This window comes from Balaenoptera ricei, chromosome 9 (assembly GCF_028023285.1).
Source record: "Balaenoptera ricei isolate mBalRic1 chromosome 9, mBalRic1.hap2, whole genome shotgun sequence".
NCBI lineage: Eukaryota > Metazoa > Chordata > Mammalia > Artiodactyla > Balaenopteridae > Balaenoptera > Balaenoptera ricei.
Window position 1 is genome coordinate 76,508,995 of NC_082647.1, and position 19,353 is coordinate 76,528,347.

At 35.6% G+C, this 19,353-nt stretch overlaps 1 protein-coding gene across 5 annotated transcripts in view; it reads right to left on the bottom strand.

Annotated features, from left to right (window-relative positions):
* The window catches only part of HYCC1 (hyccin PI4KA lipid kinase complex subunit 1), a 92,928-nt gene that overhangs the window by 16,789 nt on the left and 56,786 nt on the right, over nt 1-19,353 (bottom strand). For 4 of the 5 annotated variants that reach the window (XR_009505072.1, XM_059933987.1, XM_059933985.1 and 1 more), the window contains 7 exons: nt 18,193-18,372; nt 17,267-17,347; nt 16,652-16,767; nt 16,183-16,278; nt 7,652-7,768; nt 4,580-4,667; nt 3,725-3,884 (listed from right to left, as the gene is read on the bottom strand). Coding sequence is in view for 4 of the 5 variants with exons in the window: in XM_059933987.1 (XP_059789970.1) it covers nt 3,725-3,884; nt 4,580-4,667; nt 7,652-7,768; nt 16,183-16,278; nt 16,652-16,767; nt 17,267-17,347; nt 18,193-18,372 (838 nt within the window). In the remaining variant the exon portion in view is untranslated. The remainder of the gene's footprint in view (nt 1-3,724; nt 3,885-4,579; nt 4,668-7,651; nt 7,769-16,182; nt 16,279-16,651; nt 16,768-17,266; nt 17,348-18,192; nt 18,373-19,353) is intronic. The other variant, XM_059933986.1, reaches the window with a different exon arrangement.

Genomic DNA, 19,353 nt, shown 5'->3' on the forward strand with positions numbered 1-19,353 from the left:
GAATGCAAATGATTAAAATTGTTCCAAATTAATTTTTGAAGGACTAAAACATGAATTGGTTTTGGCTGTAAAGACAAAGAGATTTTTTCAGTTACAAATAAGAAAAAGAATACATGTGATTAACTGCTCCAATTTAATGTATTTATTTGCGTGTGCAATTTTTGGTGACTCAGATGTGCAAACACACTAATGGCTCAATTATCTATATTCCTTAATGAAAAAGGGAGATGGAAAGAAAAAAAGAAAGTTCTGCTTGGCTGCTTCTGTGGGACAACCTCATTTACTCCTGCCCCTCTTCTCCCCAGCTAGGATGGAAAACGGAGAAAAAAGGAGAGAGGCAATAAATAAAGACATAAATATGGAAGCAACCTAAATGTCCATTGAGAAATGAATGAACAAGGAAAATGTGGTATATATACAATGGAATATTATTTATCCATAAAAGAAGGAACTCCTGTCACTTGTAACAACATGGATGGACCTTGAGGGCATTATGCTAAGAAATAAGTCAGACAGAGAAAGACAAATACCATATGAGATTCCTTATATGTGGAATCTAAAAAACTCCTAAATACAGAGATCAGAGGTGGGAAGTGGGAGTGGGTGAAATGGGTGAAAGTGATTAACAGGTACAAACTTCCAGTTATAAAAACATAAGTCTTGCGAATGTAATGTACAGCATGGTGACTGTAGTTAATAATAATACTGTATGGTGTATTTGAAAGTTGCTTAGAGAGAAGACCTTACAAGTTTTCATCATGAGGGGAAAAAAGGGTAACTATGTGTGGAAATGCATGTTAACTAGACTTATTGTGATCACATTTCACAATATATCCATATATTGAAGCATTATGTTGTACACCTGAAACTAATGTTATATGTCAATTATGTATCAATTTTTTAAAAAGACACAAATAAAAGAAAAAAGAGAAGAGAAAGGGAAGAGATTCAAGAAAAGAAAAAAAAAGGGCCAATTGCTTTCTTCTTTCCCAGCACTAGCAATAACAAGGAAAAAGACACGGAGTAAAAAAAAAGAGTATTCCTTAAAGTTCATGTTTCTTGTCCCTTCTCCTTCCCCAACCCTCATCATCACTGCCTTAAAGTTGCATATTCCATATTCCTACCGTATGATACAGTTCAGGGTCTGGGAAGAAATCTCTCCTCCTGGGAGGGTTGGTGTGCGAAGGGAATGGTAGGGATAGAGGTGGAACACAGAACACATTTAGCATTCCATCAAACAAAGAAACTCTAAATGTGTTTTCACACAGTCATAAACTAAGCTTATATTCTACAGTGCTGTGCTTCAGAAACATAAGATGATAAGGCTTTTGGTGGACCACCCTGGAATCCACATGCCCTTTAACATTGTTTCTGCAAAAATTAATGTAAAAATAAAATTGTTATAATTTATATATATATAATTCATATGTGAATGTAATATAATAAACATAATTTATATAAACAAATTTAATTTAAAAATCCATTTACAACTTGAGAATGATCTATATATTTAAGAACTATAGTAAAGATACCTATCTTCCCCACAAGAAGCCAGTGTCAGCTAGAGCCCAGAACAATGATAAGGTGTTCAAATAGGAATCAGGACCATGGAGACGGAAAACAGAAAAGCTTTCAATTCAGCAAAACAGGGTAACAATGAAAAATACTGCTCTAGGAAGGAAAGCCAAGACTACTCTAAAAAGGGAGAATGCAACCTACCTGTAGACATAAATAAGGACCTTGGACTAGGAATATTTTAGAGTCCACTGGATAAAGAGAAGTCACACTGCAGAAGAGTGGTAAACAAGACTAAGCTACATTCTACATGCGCCTGACTTGCTTTTCATAGTTCACTCTCTTTAAATCCTCATCCTTGACTTTTTTGTTATCATAAACAGGAGTTGCCCAAGTGTTAGAGTTGTTAAGATTGAATAAGTGTAGGGAGACAGGTGACAAGTAAGGTTAAGGCTGTAGCCTTAAGACACTGTGCCAACCCTTCAAGTGGTAGCCAATATAAAATCTGGAAGATATGTAAGACTCTAGTATATATAATATATTCAAGTAGTCTTTTCTCATTTTGGTAATTTACTGCTATACAATATTTCTGGAAAATGATTTCTATTTTATTGCACGGTACACATCTTATTCCATTAAATGCACTTATGGACACATACACAAATCTCTTTCACACATACATACGTGCAAATACAATTAAACTACAATATTTCACATTTTTAACTGCAGGACCTATATTTTTCCCCTAGTTCCCAATATGTCCACCTAAATAGAAAGAAGGGAAAGTGAAAAAGGAATTAAAATTCATTCTTACGTTTCCTGTAGTGGTAACTTTGGAGCAATTATGGCCACAGTGGACTCATACGATCTGGTTCATTGCCTCTGTGTATATTTTCACTTGCTAATGCTTAAACAGAAAACGGATCTCTAGGGTAACATGGTGATATCTAATTAAATGACTTTCTACCTGTAATCTAGTCCCAAACTGTAGCATAATTTTCACTGAAGAAACTGATGTATGTTTAGACTCTGACTATATGTTTTAAACAGTAGCATAATTTGCCTCGATAATGGCAAATATTTACCACCTCTTTTGTGCCTTCCTAAAGGACTTTTGAGAATTGGTCACATTACTTTAAAAAAGGAAAAGATTGAAAATGATCATTGGTTAAGCTGGAAAATTTCATCATCATTTTTTTTTGGACATACTGTCTCCTAGATTCCCTGAGTAGAAACAATGGCAACTGTTCTCATCATCAACTTTCTATTTCGTAGTGAATAATCTCACTCTTCTCACTTTTGCATTTTCTCTATAGATATCATAGAGACAACTGGAACTATCAAATATACCAAAAGGAGCTACCACTTTCATTGCAGTTTGTAGGGAGGAGAAAACAGACAATCGCTTTTGTTTTACTCCAATATATATGTTTGCTTGGAGCAAAGAAATGGCTTTTTGCTTCCCATTCTATGGTTAACTTCTAGGAAGGTGATAGTAATCTCCTTACACTGATTCTTGCCCACTACAACAACTTCTAGGTAGGAGGCGAGTTATAAAAAGAATAAGAAATTAAATAAAAAATAATAAGTTATAAGAGAACGGAGAGAGATGGAAAGCATTAAGAAGGTCATGGTAAATAAAATTCACTTCCAGTAGAATTTTTAAATAATAAAATGAAGCAGTCAAGAAGGGATACTAAAACAAACCATCTTACAAGAAAATTGACTTCTAGAAAATAGAAATGCCTAGAGTTGTATCAATACCATGGGATTCTTTACCAAGACGTCCAGAAGAAAATGTTAAAAAGTCCCTACTGGTTGTTCCATTTCAATATGCAAGTTTACCTGCTAAAGAGTTGAAAAATCAGAAACATTAAGGAATATTTGCAAATAGTTGTGAATAGAAACCCAAAATGTATTAATAATTGAAAAATGCATTTCCTACTCTCCTACTGTGTTGAAATAAAATTTAAAAGCCAATACAATGTTTAAATAAATTTTCATCCATATATGTAACACAAGGGGCTCTGTATTCTTATTGCCTGCCATTCATGGATAACAAATGATATGTTAAAGGTGATCCAACAGCTCTTTATTCCATGCCACAATGATATTATTTACTAAATTTAGAAGTTATAGCACCTTAAGTACAGAGAAGAAGGGGACAGCAATAACAATCCTCTCATTTGAGGAGTGTTTTATTTCTTACCGTGTCTTTTCCACCTATGACCTCTAATTGACATGCTGGTTACTGCATTTCTCGATATTCTGGAAGAAGTTGGTGTGATTTCAACTTGAATACACCTTGTACCCTCCTTACTAGATTTCATGGCACCATGAGGTAACGAAGCCTGTATTGCATTGGCAACCTAAGAAGGAAAAATACAGTTCAAGATTGGCATTAAACAGATGTATTATTATACCCTTAGATAAAACAAGATGCTAAATTATTTTCAATTTTGTTTATTGAAGTAGAGCTGATTGACAATGTTGTGCCAACCTCTGCTGTGCAGCAAACTCGCTCAGTTATCCACAGACAGACACATTCTTTATTTATAGTCTCTTCCATTATGGTTTATCCCAGGATACTGAGTATAGTTCCCTGTGCAAGACATTCCTTGTTGTTTATCCCAAGATGCTAAATTTTAACAGATTTTTAAAAAGAATAATTTCTTCAAGATCTTTCATAAGATCCTCTAAAATGAGGAGTAAGAATGCAGAAGGAAACATGGTTAAAAATATATGTGATGAAATTTAAAATTCTAAAATACTAAATTATATTTCCAAATGCCTAATGCTAATTAATAAATGCAGCTTGAGCATGTTAATGAGAATATTCTTAGAAGTGAAAATGACTATTCATATCAGGCTAAGACGTTAGCCTAATGAAATTTTCAAATTATATATGCTTTTTTCGAGTAACAATTTTTCTACTATAACAGGAACATGAATCACTGAGTATTAATAATGTATTAATGCACTACAAATGGCTACTTCTCAATTTATAGTTCTAAATTGAGAAATTTTAAATTACAAAATTTACATAAATAAGTGAGACACCTACCAGCAATGGCTCTGGATATAATTCTAGCTGGGCTCTGTATATAATATCATCCAATGCTTTCTGAGCTAGATCCCATTCTCCATTATAACTATAAAATTAAATGAAGTACAATTATTTTAAATTAATTCTATATAACTGAACAAGATATAATGAGAAATTGTTTATCTTTAATAAGGAAAATAATAGATCATATTAGCACATTGCTTAGCATTCCACCCTCATTAAATATATATTTCTAAATCTTTGAATTCCTTTCAACTGTATCTGAAAGCCTATTAATAGCAAAGAAAATTGTACAGATGTACATTTCTTCTCTAAAGAACATTTCTATTTATAGAACAGAAGCCAAAAAGCTAGGCAATCTCAAAGCACTTTACGCTTTCAAAACAAGTCAGAGCATAATAAATTATATACCTTAGAATAATGTTCAGAACACTTTATGGTCAAACTACTCTGTAACTCCCATGGTTTTTAATGAAAATCTACAACTACTGTGGCTTGCAGCATCCTAAGTAGTTACTTCTTTGCATTCACATAGTCATCTAGAAGTGTACGTGATATATGCTGCAAATATCACAGAGATAGTGGGAAAAAAGTACATGTGTATATTAATTTTCAAAGATATGGTCAAACTCTTCCTAAAAATTGGCTAAATGATGGAATGGACAGAGAAATAATGGCTTGCTCATCTGACAACAAAATAAAGAAGTGTGAATTACATCAAGCGTGCAAGTGAGGCCTAAAAAATGGAAGCAGCATTGCTCTCACCCTAAAAATATCCAAGATCAAGCCAGGTAATCTACAAAATCATAACTTCTCATGAATCCAACAAGGAGCTAAGGTCACAGGGCAACCAAGTAGCCTGAAACCCAATGGCAGCCAGGTGCCCCTGAAGAGAGTGAGACCACAGTGCAGGTGGGTAAAAAGAATTCAGCTAAACTTTTCAACAAATTTCTAAAAGCCAGGTGTGGGCCAGTACAAGAGTACAAAAACTCCGGAAGCAGATACAAGGGGACGTCACACCCACTCATAAGCTCTTCTCCACAAACCACCTTTAGGCACTCATAAGAAAAACTAAGCGCAAGGCGGGGGACCAGAGAAAGCTGCGCTTGGTAGTGCAGGCCTGAAGGAGGAGAGTGGCCACCAGAGCAGGAAAGGCACCAAGATCCAGCCAGACACTTTCAGTGGAACAAAAGTTTAAAGCCTTTGGGGAAAGAGCAGCAAACCCTTTCACCCCAAGGACAGAGGTGAAGACCAACTCACTCTCGCTGTGAGGGAGAGAAAAAGAAAAAAAGCCTCTACATGTAGGGGAGGATCAGGAAATCATCCTATGCTGAGAAGAAGGAAGGCCAGAGGTCTCTTACCACTGGAGGAGGGGCAGGACCACAGAGGAACTCCCACCCAGATAAGCAGGGACATAGGGCCTGCTCAGAACTGAGGCCAGACCAGGACAACAGAAAACAACACTTCTCCTCCCTCCCACCCCCAGCCAGGCTAGTACACATCTAGACACATGCAGAAGCACTCTACTGCTGGAGGAGGGGCAAGAACACGGAGAGAGACCCTCTCTGAGGTATAGACACACCGGGAAAGCTAAAAGCTGAGGATGGAGCAAGAGTATTGAGGAAAAACCCTCCAGCAATAAGTACCAGGTAACATAAAAGGAATTTGAAGTAGGTGGTGCAGTATAGGTAATCACAGCAACAACGAATCCAGTCCCAGCTCACTCCTGCCTACACTAACACTACTGGCATCCTAGAAAAGAGGCATATCCATTTCCAGGCATAAATAATATTTATCTCAATCTTTACTGTCCTACCCATGAACAAAATAATGATCAATCAAATATTACAAAGCACACAAAAAGCAAGAAGAAAACAACCCACTATCAAGAGACAAAAAACAACCGAACCAAATTCAGAGATGACTCAGATGTTGTACCTCTCCAGGAAATTAAAATAACTGAGATTAATATATTAAATGCTCTAGTGGAAAAGAGGGACAACATGTATGAACAGATGGGTAGTTTAGCAGAGAGACAGGAACTATAAGAAAAGCCAAATGTAAAGGCTAAAAATAAACACAGTAACAGAGGTGAAGAACCCCCTCAGTGGGCTCATTAGTAGACTCAGCATAGTCAAGGAAAGAATCAATGAACATGAAGATAGATCAACAGAACTTAATCAGAGACACAAAGCAAAAAGGAGAGAAAATAAAATAGATCAGAGCATCTAAGAGCTGTGGGACAATACTAATGGTCTAACACAGGGGTCAAGAAACTTTTTCTTAAAGAGCCAGATAATAAATATTTTGGCTCGTGGGCCATACAGTCTCCACTGCAACTAGTCAACTCTGTCACTGTAGCACAAAAGCAGCCACAGACAATACATAAACAAACAGATAACACTGCTTTTCAATAAAACTTTTTAAAAACCAGGGAGCATGCCAGATTTGGCCCAAAGATCATAAATTCTGCCTTCAGTTAAGAAGCTTATAATCTACTGGGGAAAATTAAGGTATCAAGTGAATATAATATAAAGTATAGTAAGATACGTGTAGTAAGAGAAGTACAAAGTAGTAAAAGATAGGGTGCAAAGAAAAATACTAATATCTCAAGTATCAAGTAAGACTGAGCATCAATATTAGAAATGAATAGCAAATTCATAATAAACTTTGATGAAAGAGGCTCTAAGATGTTTCTCAAGAATTAAAATTTCTGGAACTGGAAAAGATATTCATTAAGGGAAAAATGCTACTTGGAAATTACAGCAAAAAAAAAAAAAAAAAATGGAGTAATGAAGAAAGAAACTGTAAGTGTATTTAGGTGTCACTAATTTTCATTCTGTCCCTGAATTAAAGAAAGATGATGAAGTGTTTTAGTTGGTTAAAAATTCTTTGGAATATTAAAAGATATGTTTTAAATAATAAAACTGTTATCAAGATCTTGATTCATATTTTTTTCACAAAAATATGCTGATTATTTATTGAGATTATAATATAGTAACAATAAAATAACAGACTATAATTTTCCAAAGAGATCAAAGGTTAACTTTGTATATGAAATAAACTTACAAGGCAAAATAAATTCCTGTTAACATTTGCACCATGAATCCTGAAGAAACCGGTACCCTGCTACTTATACCTTTGTATTTTCTTACATGTTGTCGAGGATATCCACAAACACAGATTCTAGAAAGACCAAAATAAGTATATTTGTAAAACTAGCAAAAATTAAGGTAATTTATTTTTTAACATTTATAAGCCAACAATGTACAAGGTATGCTCTCATAACAAACCAAACAGCAATGAAACAAAGAATCTTTCAAAACAGAACATTTGTCTGTAACATTTTACTGAGTAAGTTAGACTGGGAAAAAATGTAGAAAGCTAGGGGTATGTTAATATATAGTAAGTGAACCAGATTCTCAGAGTTGGTTCACTAATTTTGATCAGTCATTATTATTGACCAAATTATTAATGATTTTTGGTTATCATAAAACCATAAAACATGAAACTCAGCACTATTCATCATGAATAGATCAGTGGTATGATCCTCCATTCCCGATAAAGTTCTTGACACAAACTGCAGGCTCCAAAAAAGTATTCTAGAATTAGACTCAAACTTCATACAGTATATCTTAATAAATTTCAGATACACTGAAAATTTTAATGTTAAAATATCATAAGAGGGGACTTCCCTGGTGGCGCAGTGGTTAAGAATCCGGCTGCCAGTGCAGGGGACATGGGTTCGATCCCTGGTCCAGGAAGATCCCACATGCCAAGGAGCAACTAAGCCCATGCGCCACAACTACTGAGCCTGCGCTCTAGAGCACGTGAGCCACAACTACTGAGCCCACGTGCCACAACTACTGAAGCCCGCGCACCTGGAGCCCATGCTCTGCAATGAGAAGCCCACGCACCACAACAAAGAGTAGCCCCCCGCTAGCCGCAACTAGAGAAAGCCCGCGTGCAGCAATGAAGACCCAATGCAGCCAAAAAAAAAAAAGTATCATACTATCATCAGGGAGTGAAAAGGAAAGAATAAGAGGAATGTATAATTATCCCCACATTTATTGGGGGGTTTGGATAGCTGGCTGGCTGGTAGTACCACTAAATCAATTAGGACAAGTAACACATACTGTTTTGGAAGGTGCTAAGTTTCAGATATGTTTATTTTTAGGTATACAATATAGGTGTCAGTTTTGTCTGTCATGTCCTCTCTCCCACCCCCAATGTCTTCCATTAATAGTACCTCTATCCCTCTTACCTTTAGGAACTAGTCTCCCCCTATAAAATTAAGTATAACCATGTGATTATGGTGAGGCTGACAATAAAACTGCCTGTGACAAGAGATCGCTATTCTAAGATCTATTTTTCCCTTCTTCCTTTTAATAACATATATAAAGGCACACTCCCCTCCACACTCCCCAACCAATTTTAACTAGAACTATGGCCACCTGCTAGAGACCATATTTCCTAGGCTTCCTTGCATCTAAGTGTGACCATGTGACTAGTTCTGGACAGTGGTCTGTTAACTGAAGTCGTACGACTTCTAGGCTGTACCCTTAAAAGGCAGCTGCTTGCCTTCCACTCTCTCTTTCTCCCTGCTTTCAAGACAGAAGGCAGATGTAATAGTAGTGATCCATCACCATACAGACAAGAGTAACACCATAGGGAATGGTAGAATCCCAAGAAAGAAGGAGCCTGAATACTTTAGAAACAGAGCTAATCTGCCCTCAGACCATCTATCAGCTTGGACTTTTATGTGAAAGAAAAATGAATAGCCACTTTATTTAAGTTACCGTTATTTCTGTTAAAACAGCCAAACCAATATTTAACCTGATATAGTACTCTTCCAATAATACTACTACGCAACTTGGCCCTATAGGGGTTTGTATAAGCTTCGGACGGCACAATTGAAACTTTTGCTGGATTGTTTTTATAGTGAACTTGGGAGAGATGTTCTTTTTCCTGCGTTCACTAAAAGTAGACAATGTAAGCTTTTAGCTGCCTGTGGTCACTGCTCTTACCACACAGAAGAAGCCTATCTTCAGTAAAAAAAAAAAGTACAATGCCAACAGATGAAAATGAGGTAAGAGAGAGGAGAGAATAGCCTGATAACAGTTGAGCCTCTGCATCTAGTTGACCCTGAGGCCAGTTCCATCCCTGCTCTTCCCAAGTACTAACAGCCAAAAACTTTCCCTTTGATATTAGGTAGTTTTACGTAGGTATCAGTCAGTTGCAACAGAAAGAGTTCTAACTCTTACAAGGTATCTATGGGACATCTTGATGAAGATGTTTACTGAATTGGATACACAGGTTTAGAAATCAGGAAAGAAGTATAGGGTTTAAGAAAGAGAATATGGTCAGAAAAATAAGTTATTGCTGTTATTACACAATTTTTAAAAAACAACATTGCCATAGCTCTAGGATGGTCAATCAACTTTTAAATTTACTTTAGGTGAGAACTAGAGAGATAGTTCTCTCAATTCACAAAAGAAACAGGATTCCAGGTTCTCTTGTTTTCTCTACTAGCTACCTATAAGGAAATAAGGAGTTATCTGTTAGAGGCTGTATTTACTTCTTTATTCAGAAGTGCAAAGGGTTAGTGTCTTAGTCCGTCTGGGCTGTTATAACAAAATACAACAGACTGAGTAGTTTATAAACAATAGAAATTTATTTCTCATAGTTCTAGACGCTGGAATCACAAGATCAGGGTATCAGCATGGTCGGGCGAGGGCCCTCTTCAAGGTTGGAGAGTTCTTGTTATATCTTCACATGGCAGAAGGGGAGAGGGAGATCTGTGGTGTCTCTTGGCTAAGAACACTAATCCCATTCTCAAAGGCCCCACCTCCTAATACCATCACATTGGGCATTAAGATTTCAACATAAGAATCTGGGGATGGGGGGAACACGAACATTCAGATCATAGCAGTTAGGGGGGTTTTGTTTGTTTGTTTTTTAGCAGTTAGTTTTTAATAACTACTAAAACTTTACCCAAACTGTAGCAAGTGACTTCAGGAATTTTGCATTTATCAATGAAAGATTTTTAAAAAATAAAAACTTAATTATTTCCTTTAATCATAATTGTACTTAATGGATCACAAATCTGAAGTGGAAGAGATCATCTATCATTCATTCATTGAACAAATAGTTATTAAGTTTTTACTGTATGCCAGGCATTTCTCTTGAACTCTAAGGAGACAGAACTGAAAAAAACACCAAAGTTCCTGACCTCATGATATTCCAGCAGTTGACAGGCTATACCAAGTGAACAAACAAGGTAATAACAGTGTTATAAGTGCTAAAAGGAAATAAACTGGGGTGAGAAGGTGCTACTATAGAAAAGATGATAATGGAAGATCCCTCCAAGGAGGTAACATTGAGCTGAGACCCAAAATAATCTAGTGCTAGCCAGCTGCAGCATAACTCATAATGGCAACTCTTTACCCTCTTTTCTCCAGTCCTTTTTGTTTTTTTTAATTAATTAATTTTTGGCTGCTTTGGTTCTTTGTTGCTGTGCGTGGCTTTCTCTAGTTGCGGTGAGCGGGGGCTACTCTTCGTTGTGGTGCACGGGCTTCTCACTGCCGTGGCTTCTCTTGTTGTGGAGCACGGGCTCTAGGCGCACGGGCTTCAGTAGTTGCGGCACATGGGCTCAGTAGTTATGGCTCGCGGGCTCTAGAGCACAGGCTCAGTAGTTGTGGCACACAGGCTTAGTTGCTCCGTGGCATGTGGGATCTTCCCGGTCCAGGGATCGAACCTGTGTCCCCTGCATCGGCAGGCAGATTCTTAACCACTGTGCCACCAGGGAAGCCCTCTCCAGTCCTTGCTTTTAATAATTAAGAATTCTGATTTACTCATCAGTACTCTGAATGCTCTCTTCAAAGATATTCTTTTCGCATAGATCCTTCACTGAATTTACATAAAATGCAGAACAAAGCAAAAACAATCAACAAAGCTACATGTCACATGAATGCCTGACTCCTCTGTTCATCAGAGGGTATCCTGAAGTTGCCTGACTTCCCTTTATAAATCCAAAACATAAGGACTCGACCTTACGAAAGAGCAGCTGAGTGGCCTAACCTCCTCTGCTGTATTAAACTTACTCTGCGGTCACGTATAGATATCTCTCAAATTCACAAACCATGATAAAATAAAATTCCTTTTAGAAGGCATATTTGTCAGTACATTTCTGGAAGAAGTTCTAAGCATCAATTTGTAAGTGAGGGAAACTACTGCCATGATTCTCATTCTCTGTTGAGAGATACTCTTTCTTAGACTGAGAGAAAACCTGTGAGATTGTTCTCAATATACTGAATTACAAACCACAAAATGATTAGAAAGTCCAATTCCAGTGGGGCTGACTGAAGAGAGTATTTATTTAGAACTTAAAGTAGAAAAGAAAATAGATTAACTACTATCATTAGATCATCAGACCAGTGAGTAGAAACTAGCTAGAAAAAAAGGGAAACAATGATTTTTCTATCTTTTAACTTGAGAAATATCTAAAATTTGGTCCAGTTCTATTTCCTATCCATCTGGATAAAATACATAGACTATGAAATAAAACTAACCAATTTCAAAACCTCTTCCTTTTCTGCTCTGCTTTTTGAATAGTGAGGAGAGGGGAGGTGAGAAGGCCAGGAGAGCAGAAAAAGTGGGGGAATAAGGGAGAAAAGAGAAAATGGAAGAAATTCCTATACAGTAATGAGCACTTTTCTGTTCTCATGCTTCTGCTCTTTGAAATTAGGAGCCTAATAAAGGCTGCATCTTCTATCACTTTCCTCAAGAGAATACCATATACAAATATAGTGCTCGAGTTGCTGGAGAAGAGATTATTTCAGATGGGTTGTAAAGGAAGGATGGAGAAGATTTACAACGGTGGAAAGGTGTACAAAGTAAATAATAAGCAATGAAAAGTCAACTGTAGGTTCTTTCAACAAGGAATTCCCTAGTATAAGATATGCTCTAGAACGGCTGGCAACTGCAAACAGGTGGTAAAAAAGAAAGAGCGGCTGTGTATCTATAGTGAACATGTGTGTTCATCATTGGGGTACTAGCTGTCATTTATTAAATGATAACAAAGTGGCATACACTGTGCTAAGAGCTTGTTCTCTCTCTCTCTCTCTCTCTCTCTCTCTCTCTCTCTCTCATCAGTCAGGAAAATTAATCCACAAGATGGTTTATTTGCACAAAGCTGTCCCTAATAGACAGAAAACAAGAAGAAATCTGTTCAGTGGTCAGGAAGGCTGATTTAGGAATCAGGAGTGGGTCAGGGTTTCATTACAGATTCACAGGGACAAATACACTGATCAAGAATCCCTAGCAGTACATATTCAAGTCAGTCAGCGAGGTGACTCACCAAGTGAACAAAATCAGGACAGTCCCTTAGACAATGGGGGAAAATTTAATTTACAGCTTAGTACAGTTTCATCTTTAATATTTATATTCTACATCAAAAGGCAAGATAAGCCATTTCTTAAACACAATTGTATTAAAAGAGATGCTCAACAGTAAAAAAAAGAAAAAATATTTTCCCAAATTTAGAGGACTTAGGAATATACTAATAAAACTTATTTGTAGTATTGGTGGGTATGTTGCTTTTAGAAGGGCCATACGTAATATTTAGTACTAGCAGAAAATAAAAACTTGTTAACTAAAACTCAGTCTAGCTCTTGCCTCCTTTCAGATCTCTCTTCAAGTGGTCCATGCACAGATGTAGGAGGAAAATACAGGCTATCAAGCTGGCCGGCTATCAAGCTGGCCATCAGTCTGCTTACAGTTAACTGAAGCAAAGCTTATAGTTAACTGAACAGATTTTTGCCCAGTAGAATAGATTTGTATGTATGCGTGGAGGGTGGGAAGTGTCCAGGTTTGTTTTAATTCCACGACTCATTACAATCAGAAGGTTAAAAAAAGAACAGAACACATTTGTCACTGAACCTAGCTCAGGTATTCCACGAAATTTTTCTGGTTGTATTTATGTGTCCTTCCTCCTAGATAACCCAGTCAATCATTTTGGCATAATTATCATCAACAACCAAACTAATCAGCAATCTGAAACAACTGCCACATGGCCAAAACAACTTGATTAGCCATAACACTGTGTGATCACTTTATTTTATTCTTCAGGAAAACCTGCACCAGGACTAAGATCATCAGGCATCTCTTGTACTTTATCATAATCATTTATAACTTACTTATCACCATAGTTCTATAACTAATTTTCCTTCCATAGCTCTGGACTAGGCTTTGCTTGATTAGATACTCGTGCTTTCTAGTTCTTTGCTATACATCTTTAAAGTGTACACCTTAATTAGAATATTTGATAAATGAATAAGGGAATCCAGAGTTAAGAGGAAATAAATAACTAGATTTTAAACCATTGAGAATACAGTAATAGGGAATCTAAAACAAAAACAAAAGCAAACTAAAAAAGATGGGAACGATAAATTTGATGGAGTTCCTATTACATCATGTTTTGCGGCTTAAGAGTTAGCATTAAATAGTTTAAGTTTTTTGAATTACACAGATCTCTTTCCTCCCTCATTTTCTTATAGCTAGTGGGTATACATGAGTTTTTCTTGTGGCATAGAATTAATGTAATATGTTTCTACTAAAATCTTCCTCGGCCAAAATCCTACAGCTAGTTTTTAAGTAATCGGTGTTTCTATTTGTTTTCAAAACCAGCTCTTACTTGCGTTCTTAAAGGATTATCCAATTCCCTGGTTAGGTAAAATTGATATGTTAGCAATTTTCTACCCAGAACATAAAAGTAATTATATTGAAGATAGTGCACTGGAGTTACACAGGACAGAAACCAGCGACACATGTTCTTTCCTAACTTTGCCATCAGTCATTTCAGGAAAACATCAACAGTGGTTCTTATTTAGGAGGTTGTATTAGAACATCTGTATGTATTAGAACGTTAGAGCTTCAAGCATATTAGAATATTCCTGGGTCCTACCATCTAAAATACTGCTTTAAAGTAGTGTGTTTTAAGTTCTACAGGTGAAAAGTTCCTGCATCGAACTACTCCTTAAGCCAATGTTTCTGAAGTGTTGGTTCTTACACTCATTTTAGTGCATAACAACATGTTCACTGGACCATACTGAAATGAGAAACAAGGAATGCTAAACATCTCACTTTTGACTTATAAACTGTTGTCCTTCCCTTCCATTGTACCCCTTTTGGGTGTTAAAATAGTCTCCCCTTTCATTAAATAATGTTGACGGTAGATATTTATAATACAATGACTTGACAAAAGACAAAGTCGGCAACGCCATGTGAATACCCACTTCAGCTTCTTTGAAATTTTACAGATCTGTGAAATTCAAAAACTCTGGGCACCTCTGCCTTTAAAATATTTAAAACAAGAAACATATTAGAAAGAGTAAGTGAGAGAGATGGCACACTGGTACCATCTTCTAAGGTGCAGCAAATGTACTTACGCTCCAATTCAGGAAATATCTGAATGACTCTCCACTTCTCTATCTTCTCGAATAAGCCCCTTGCCTTGTTACCTCCCTCTCCCTCTGGTCCTGCGTGGTTTTCTATCTTATTCAATAGAATCAATTTAGGTTTTTTGTTTGTTTTGTTTTGACTTGATTTCTAAGTATTGCTCTATGCACCCTCCCTCTTACGAACTTTCCAAAGCTACATTTTCTAAATAAGTTTCCCAAATCTAAATTATTTTATAAGTTCCTTAGTTCTATATTTTCCCTTATTTACTTGAATTACCAAAGGCATTTTCTCTGCCTTGTTTTTTTTTGTTTTTGTTTTTTTAAAAAAAGGTAACAGGGACTTCCCTGGTGGTCCAGTGGTTAGGACTCCTCGCTTTCACTGCTGAGGGTGCGGGTTCAGTCCCTGGTTGGGGAACTAAGATCCTGCAAGCCATGCAGTGTGGCCAGAAAAAAAAAAAAAGGGTAACATCTTCAACATAGAAAATGTAGAGAATGACAGAAAATCACACAGGAAAAAAATTAAAATAAACTATAATTCCACCAAGTAGACATAACTATTGTTAATATTCTGGTCATATTCAGTCAACGCTGGAATCACACCATATATACTATATCATTAAGTACTCTTTTAAATCAGAATTCTTAAATATTTGCATAGTATACCCAAGGATTACCATAATTTACTTAACCAAGCTCTTGGCTAAATTTTTTTTAACACGAAACGCTTAAAAACCAGTATCTCTTACTTACTTCTTGGTACCAAATTAGAGCACAATAAAAATAACTACCTAGATAGATAGATAGATAGACAGATAAAAAAGCAAACAAAACAGAAACCAACCACATGCCAAAAACTGAAAGGTCATAATAGTTCCATTCTTTTAACTATATAGTATGATCCTTTTCTAATTAAGTATTCTATTGAAATGTTATTCAGCTTTACCCGCTTCACTGTGTTTTTTGTGACTTCATTGTGTTTTTAGGGAGCTTTCTGTATGTTGACTAGGTGGAGCTTTATATTAACCTATTTAGTGTTTCAAGCAAATGATTAAACAAAACAAAAATAACTTAGATATGTAACAAACTAGCAATCCTAGATTCATATATTTCAATACTAAAAACATTTGAATTTTAATTTACCTTGAACAAATTTGACACAGTGATTGAAGAGAAACACTGGGCATATAAGTTAGGGCAGCATTGTAACACAACAAAAGGAATGTCAACACTTCAAACCTAAAGATAAATCAAAAGAGTATTTACAAATCTTGAGAATTCTAAGAAGTCAACTGTAATTAAGCAAGCATTGGGGAGGGATATTATGTTACAGAACAGACCTGTACAATATAATCACACCAATAAGAATACAAAACTGAAAGGAAAAAGTAACAGTCATATGAAAATTATCTTAAAAATTCAATGTTCCAGATGACATCTGAAGCAAAGTGTAAGTGACAAATCGGGAAGATGTGTTTTTCTCTTGTATAAAATGACTCAACATTTTAAAAATTGTTACATACAACTCATTAAACATTATTTATAAATCTACTGAAATAATTTCTTTATAAATCAGCATGGTACAATAGCAGGTTATGTCTCCACAGTATACCTATTCTGTGCTGTCAGCATCTCCCTTTGGGGGTGAGGTCCGCTGTACACAACTTTTGACAAGCCGTGCTGGGACAGGGCGCTCTCGGTCAGAGCCATGGACCCAATGCTGGAAGGCTAAAGAAAAGACATGTGAATAAAGAAAAAACTGTTCTGTTGAAGATGTGGTATTTAGAATATATACACCAGTAAGAATGACTGCCATGAACATCATACATCTTAGAAATATTCAGATTGCCTACTAAGTATTCTGCTCAAAGATTAACAAATAATTAAAAACAAACCACAAATAGAAATACAAAATAGTTTAATTTTAAAAATTCTACCCCAGAAAAACATAATTGCCACACATAAAAAATCTAATCTTATCTGTCAGGAGAAGGGGAGAATATTTCAAAATGAATACTTTTAATAGATCTTTTACAGTCAGGTTTTAGTTTTATGATTTTGATTGCCCATTTTTACTTTGGGAATAGCCAATACTTTGTGTGGTGTTTTATACTTTTTAAGGCACTAATAAACTGATCAAATTTTTTGTCTCAATAACCAGACCCTAATTTATAGCAACTTCAAATCTTAGGACCAGTAAACTTACTTTGATAAAAATGTCACTTACCTCATGATATACAGATGGTTTGGATAAAGATGGAATCGTAAAACTCAATACTTTGCTATGTCCCTGTTTGTCAACTATTTCCTACAAAAGTGAAAGAAAATATACAATATTTATTTTTTACACATAAATTTAAAAGCTGAATTTAAACTGTTAGTCTAAAAAAAAAAAAAGAGATGAGAAGAAAGGAATTTTAAATTCAACTAAAATCTTAAACTATGATAATCGATTATTCACAAATACTAGGAGTTAACCTTCTCCTTAAAATATAAGTAACACAGTTTTAAGGATGAAATACAGATGTAATGTGGTAATAATCATTGATTTTTTCTCATGTAAAAAGTTCTACTTTCTAAATCAATTAACATAGTTATGAAATACATTACGAAATGACCCTTAATTTTTTTTTCCACTTTAAAAACCTTAAGTATGTATCTAGAATATTGTACTATTTAATATACAAACACTATTAGTAATGCAAACTATATATTTTAAATCAATGGTGTGAAGTCTGGAGACAGTCCAGATTTTACAGAATTATTAGTGGTAGATATTAGACTAGATCTTTTCTCCCAAACTTTCTGTGAAGGTCACAACAGACAATTTATAGACAGTGGATTTTAAGTTTAAAAAATTTAAAACTCAACACTGATATTTTCAGATACCTCCATAAAATTATTTAAATGGACTGATTTTTAGTCTCCAATCAAAAAATGTATATTTACATAATTGTATGTATGCCCATATAGCCTTCAACCTCCAGAAAGTTATTTTTGGGAGAATGAGCTATGAGTCATTTGATGTATTAAAAACAAATATTAGCTTTACTAAAATGAAAAATAGTTGCCATTATGTATTCATTTTTGTTGAAAGGGTTATATGCTTGGCTTTTGTCAGAAAACATTTTGTTAACTACATTAAATACAAACCAAATTGTAAACCCCTAGGAGAAGAGCTTCAATGCATCCACTGCTATGCACATTTCTGCTGGCTGAGACGGCAAGGTAGCACCAAATCAGTTCTGGAAGAAACTGCAGTGTAAATCGAAGCAACTGTTCCTCTCCGCTACGATAGAATTCAAAGAGCTGGTGACAGACAGGTTCTAGCAACTGGAAGAAAGACAAAATATTCATTCAAGGACTGGACTGTATTTGAATGACACTGATACATGAAATATAAAAGGTTTTCCCTGATTGGTAATTACTGAAATATACAAATGTTTCCATTTTTTGGAAGCACAAAACTATTCACAGCTAAGCTATTTAGTAATAAACTCCAGCGGAAGGCCAAACTGCAAACTAAGTGTATACGGAAGCACTTTATAAACTCTAAAACATTCTGTAGCTAGAAGGTAGTATTGTTATTAAAACCATATCTTCTAAAATTCCTAAAATAGATAGGTTGTGAGAAGTTTCTTCCTGAATATCCTTGCTTCCAGATAAAACATGTCAGTATAAATGATTGGCTACAGGGTTGGAGAAATTGAAAGGAGAGTCCTAGGGAGTTACTGTCTCATTGCCTTCCTGGGTTATAACTAGGCAGCATCGGACAGCAATGACCACTATGTGGAGGAAGAAGCGGAATAATATAAAGCCCCTAGGTCTAGTTTCTTACTGTAACCATGGTTAATTGCCCCTGGATGATCTAAACGTTGCTATCATTTTATTTTAAACGTGATTTGGACTTACTGATAGCCTTTTTTTCCCCCCACCACACTCCCCCAGTTACCCAGTTAACAGAGCTGACTGTATCTTTATAACAGACCTTTTTTAAAAAAATCAGAAAGTCAAGATAAGAGACTCTTATAGGTAAGTATTATCTTAAAGCATATATAATCATCACACACAAGTCATTAACGAATATGTCAGGGCTACTTTTCAAACAAGCAGGCTACTATTATATTTTCAGCGAACAGGAGTTCATTCACTTCACTAACTTAGGCAATAGATTGACGTCAATTTACGAAACAGATTTTCTACTACCAATAATTGGAATGAACAGGAACTAAAGTGGATGTTTTGATTTCAAAAAAGTTCAATATGTAAAGCAAACCGGGTATAATTAAAGTCAGTATTACAGAAAAAGTTATA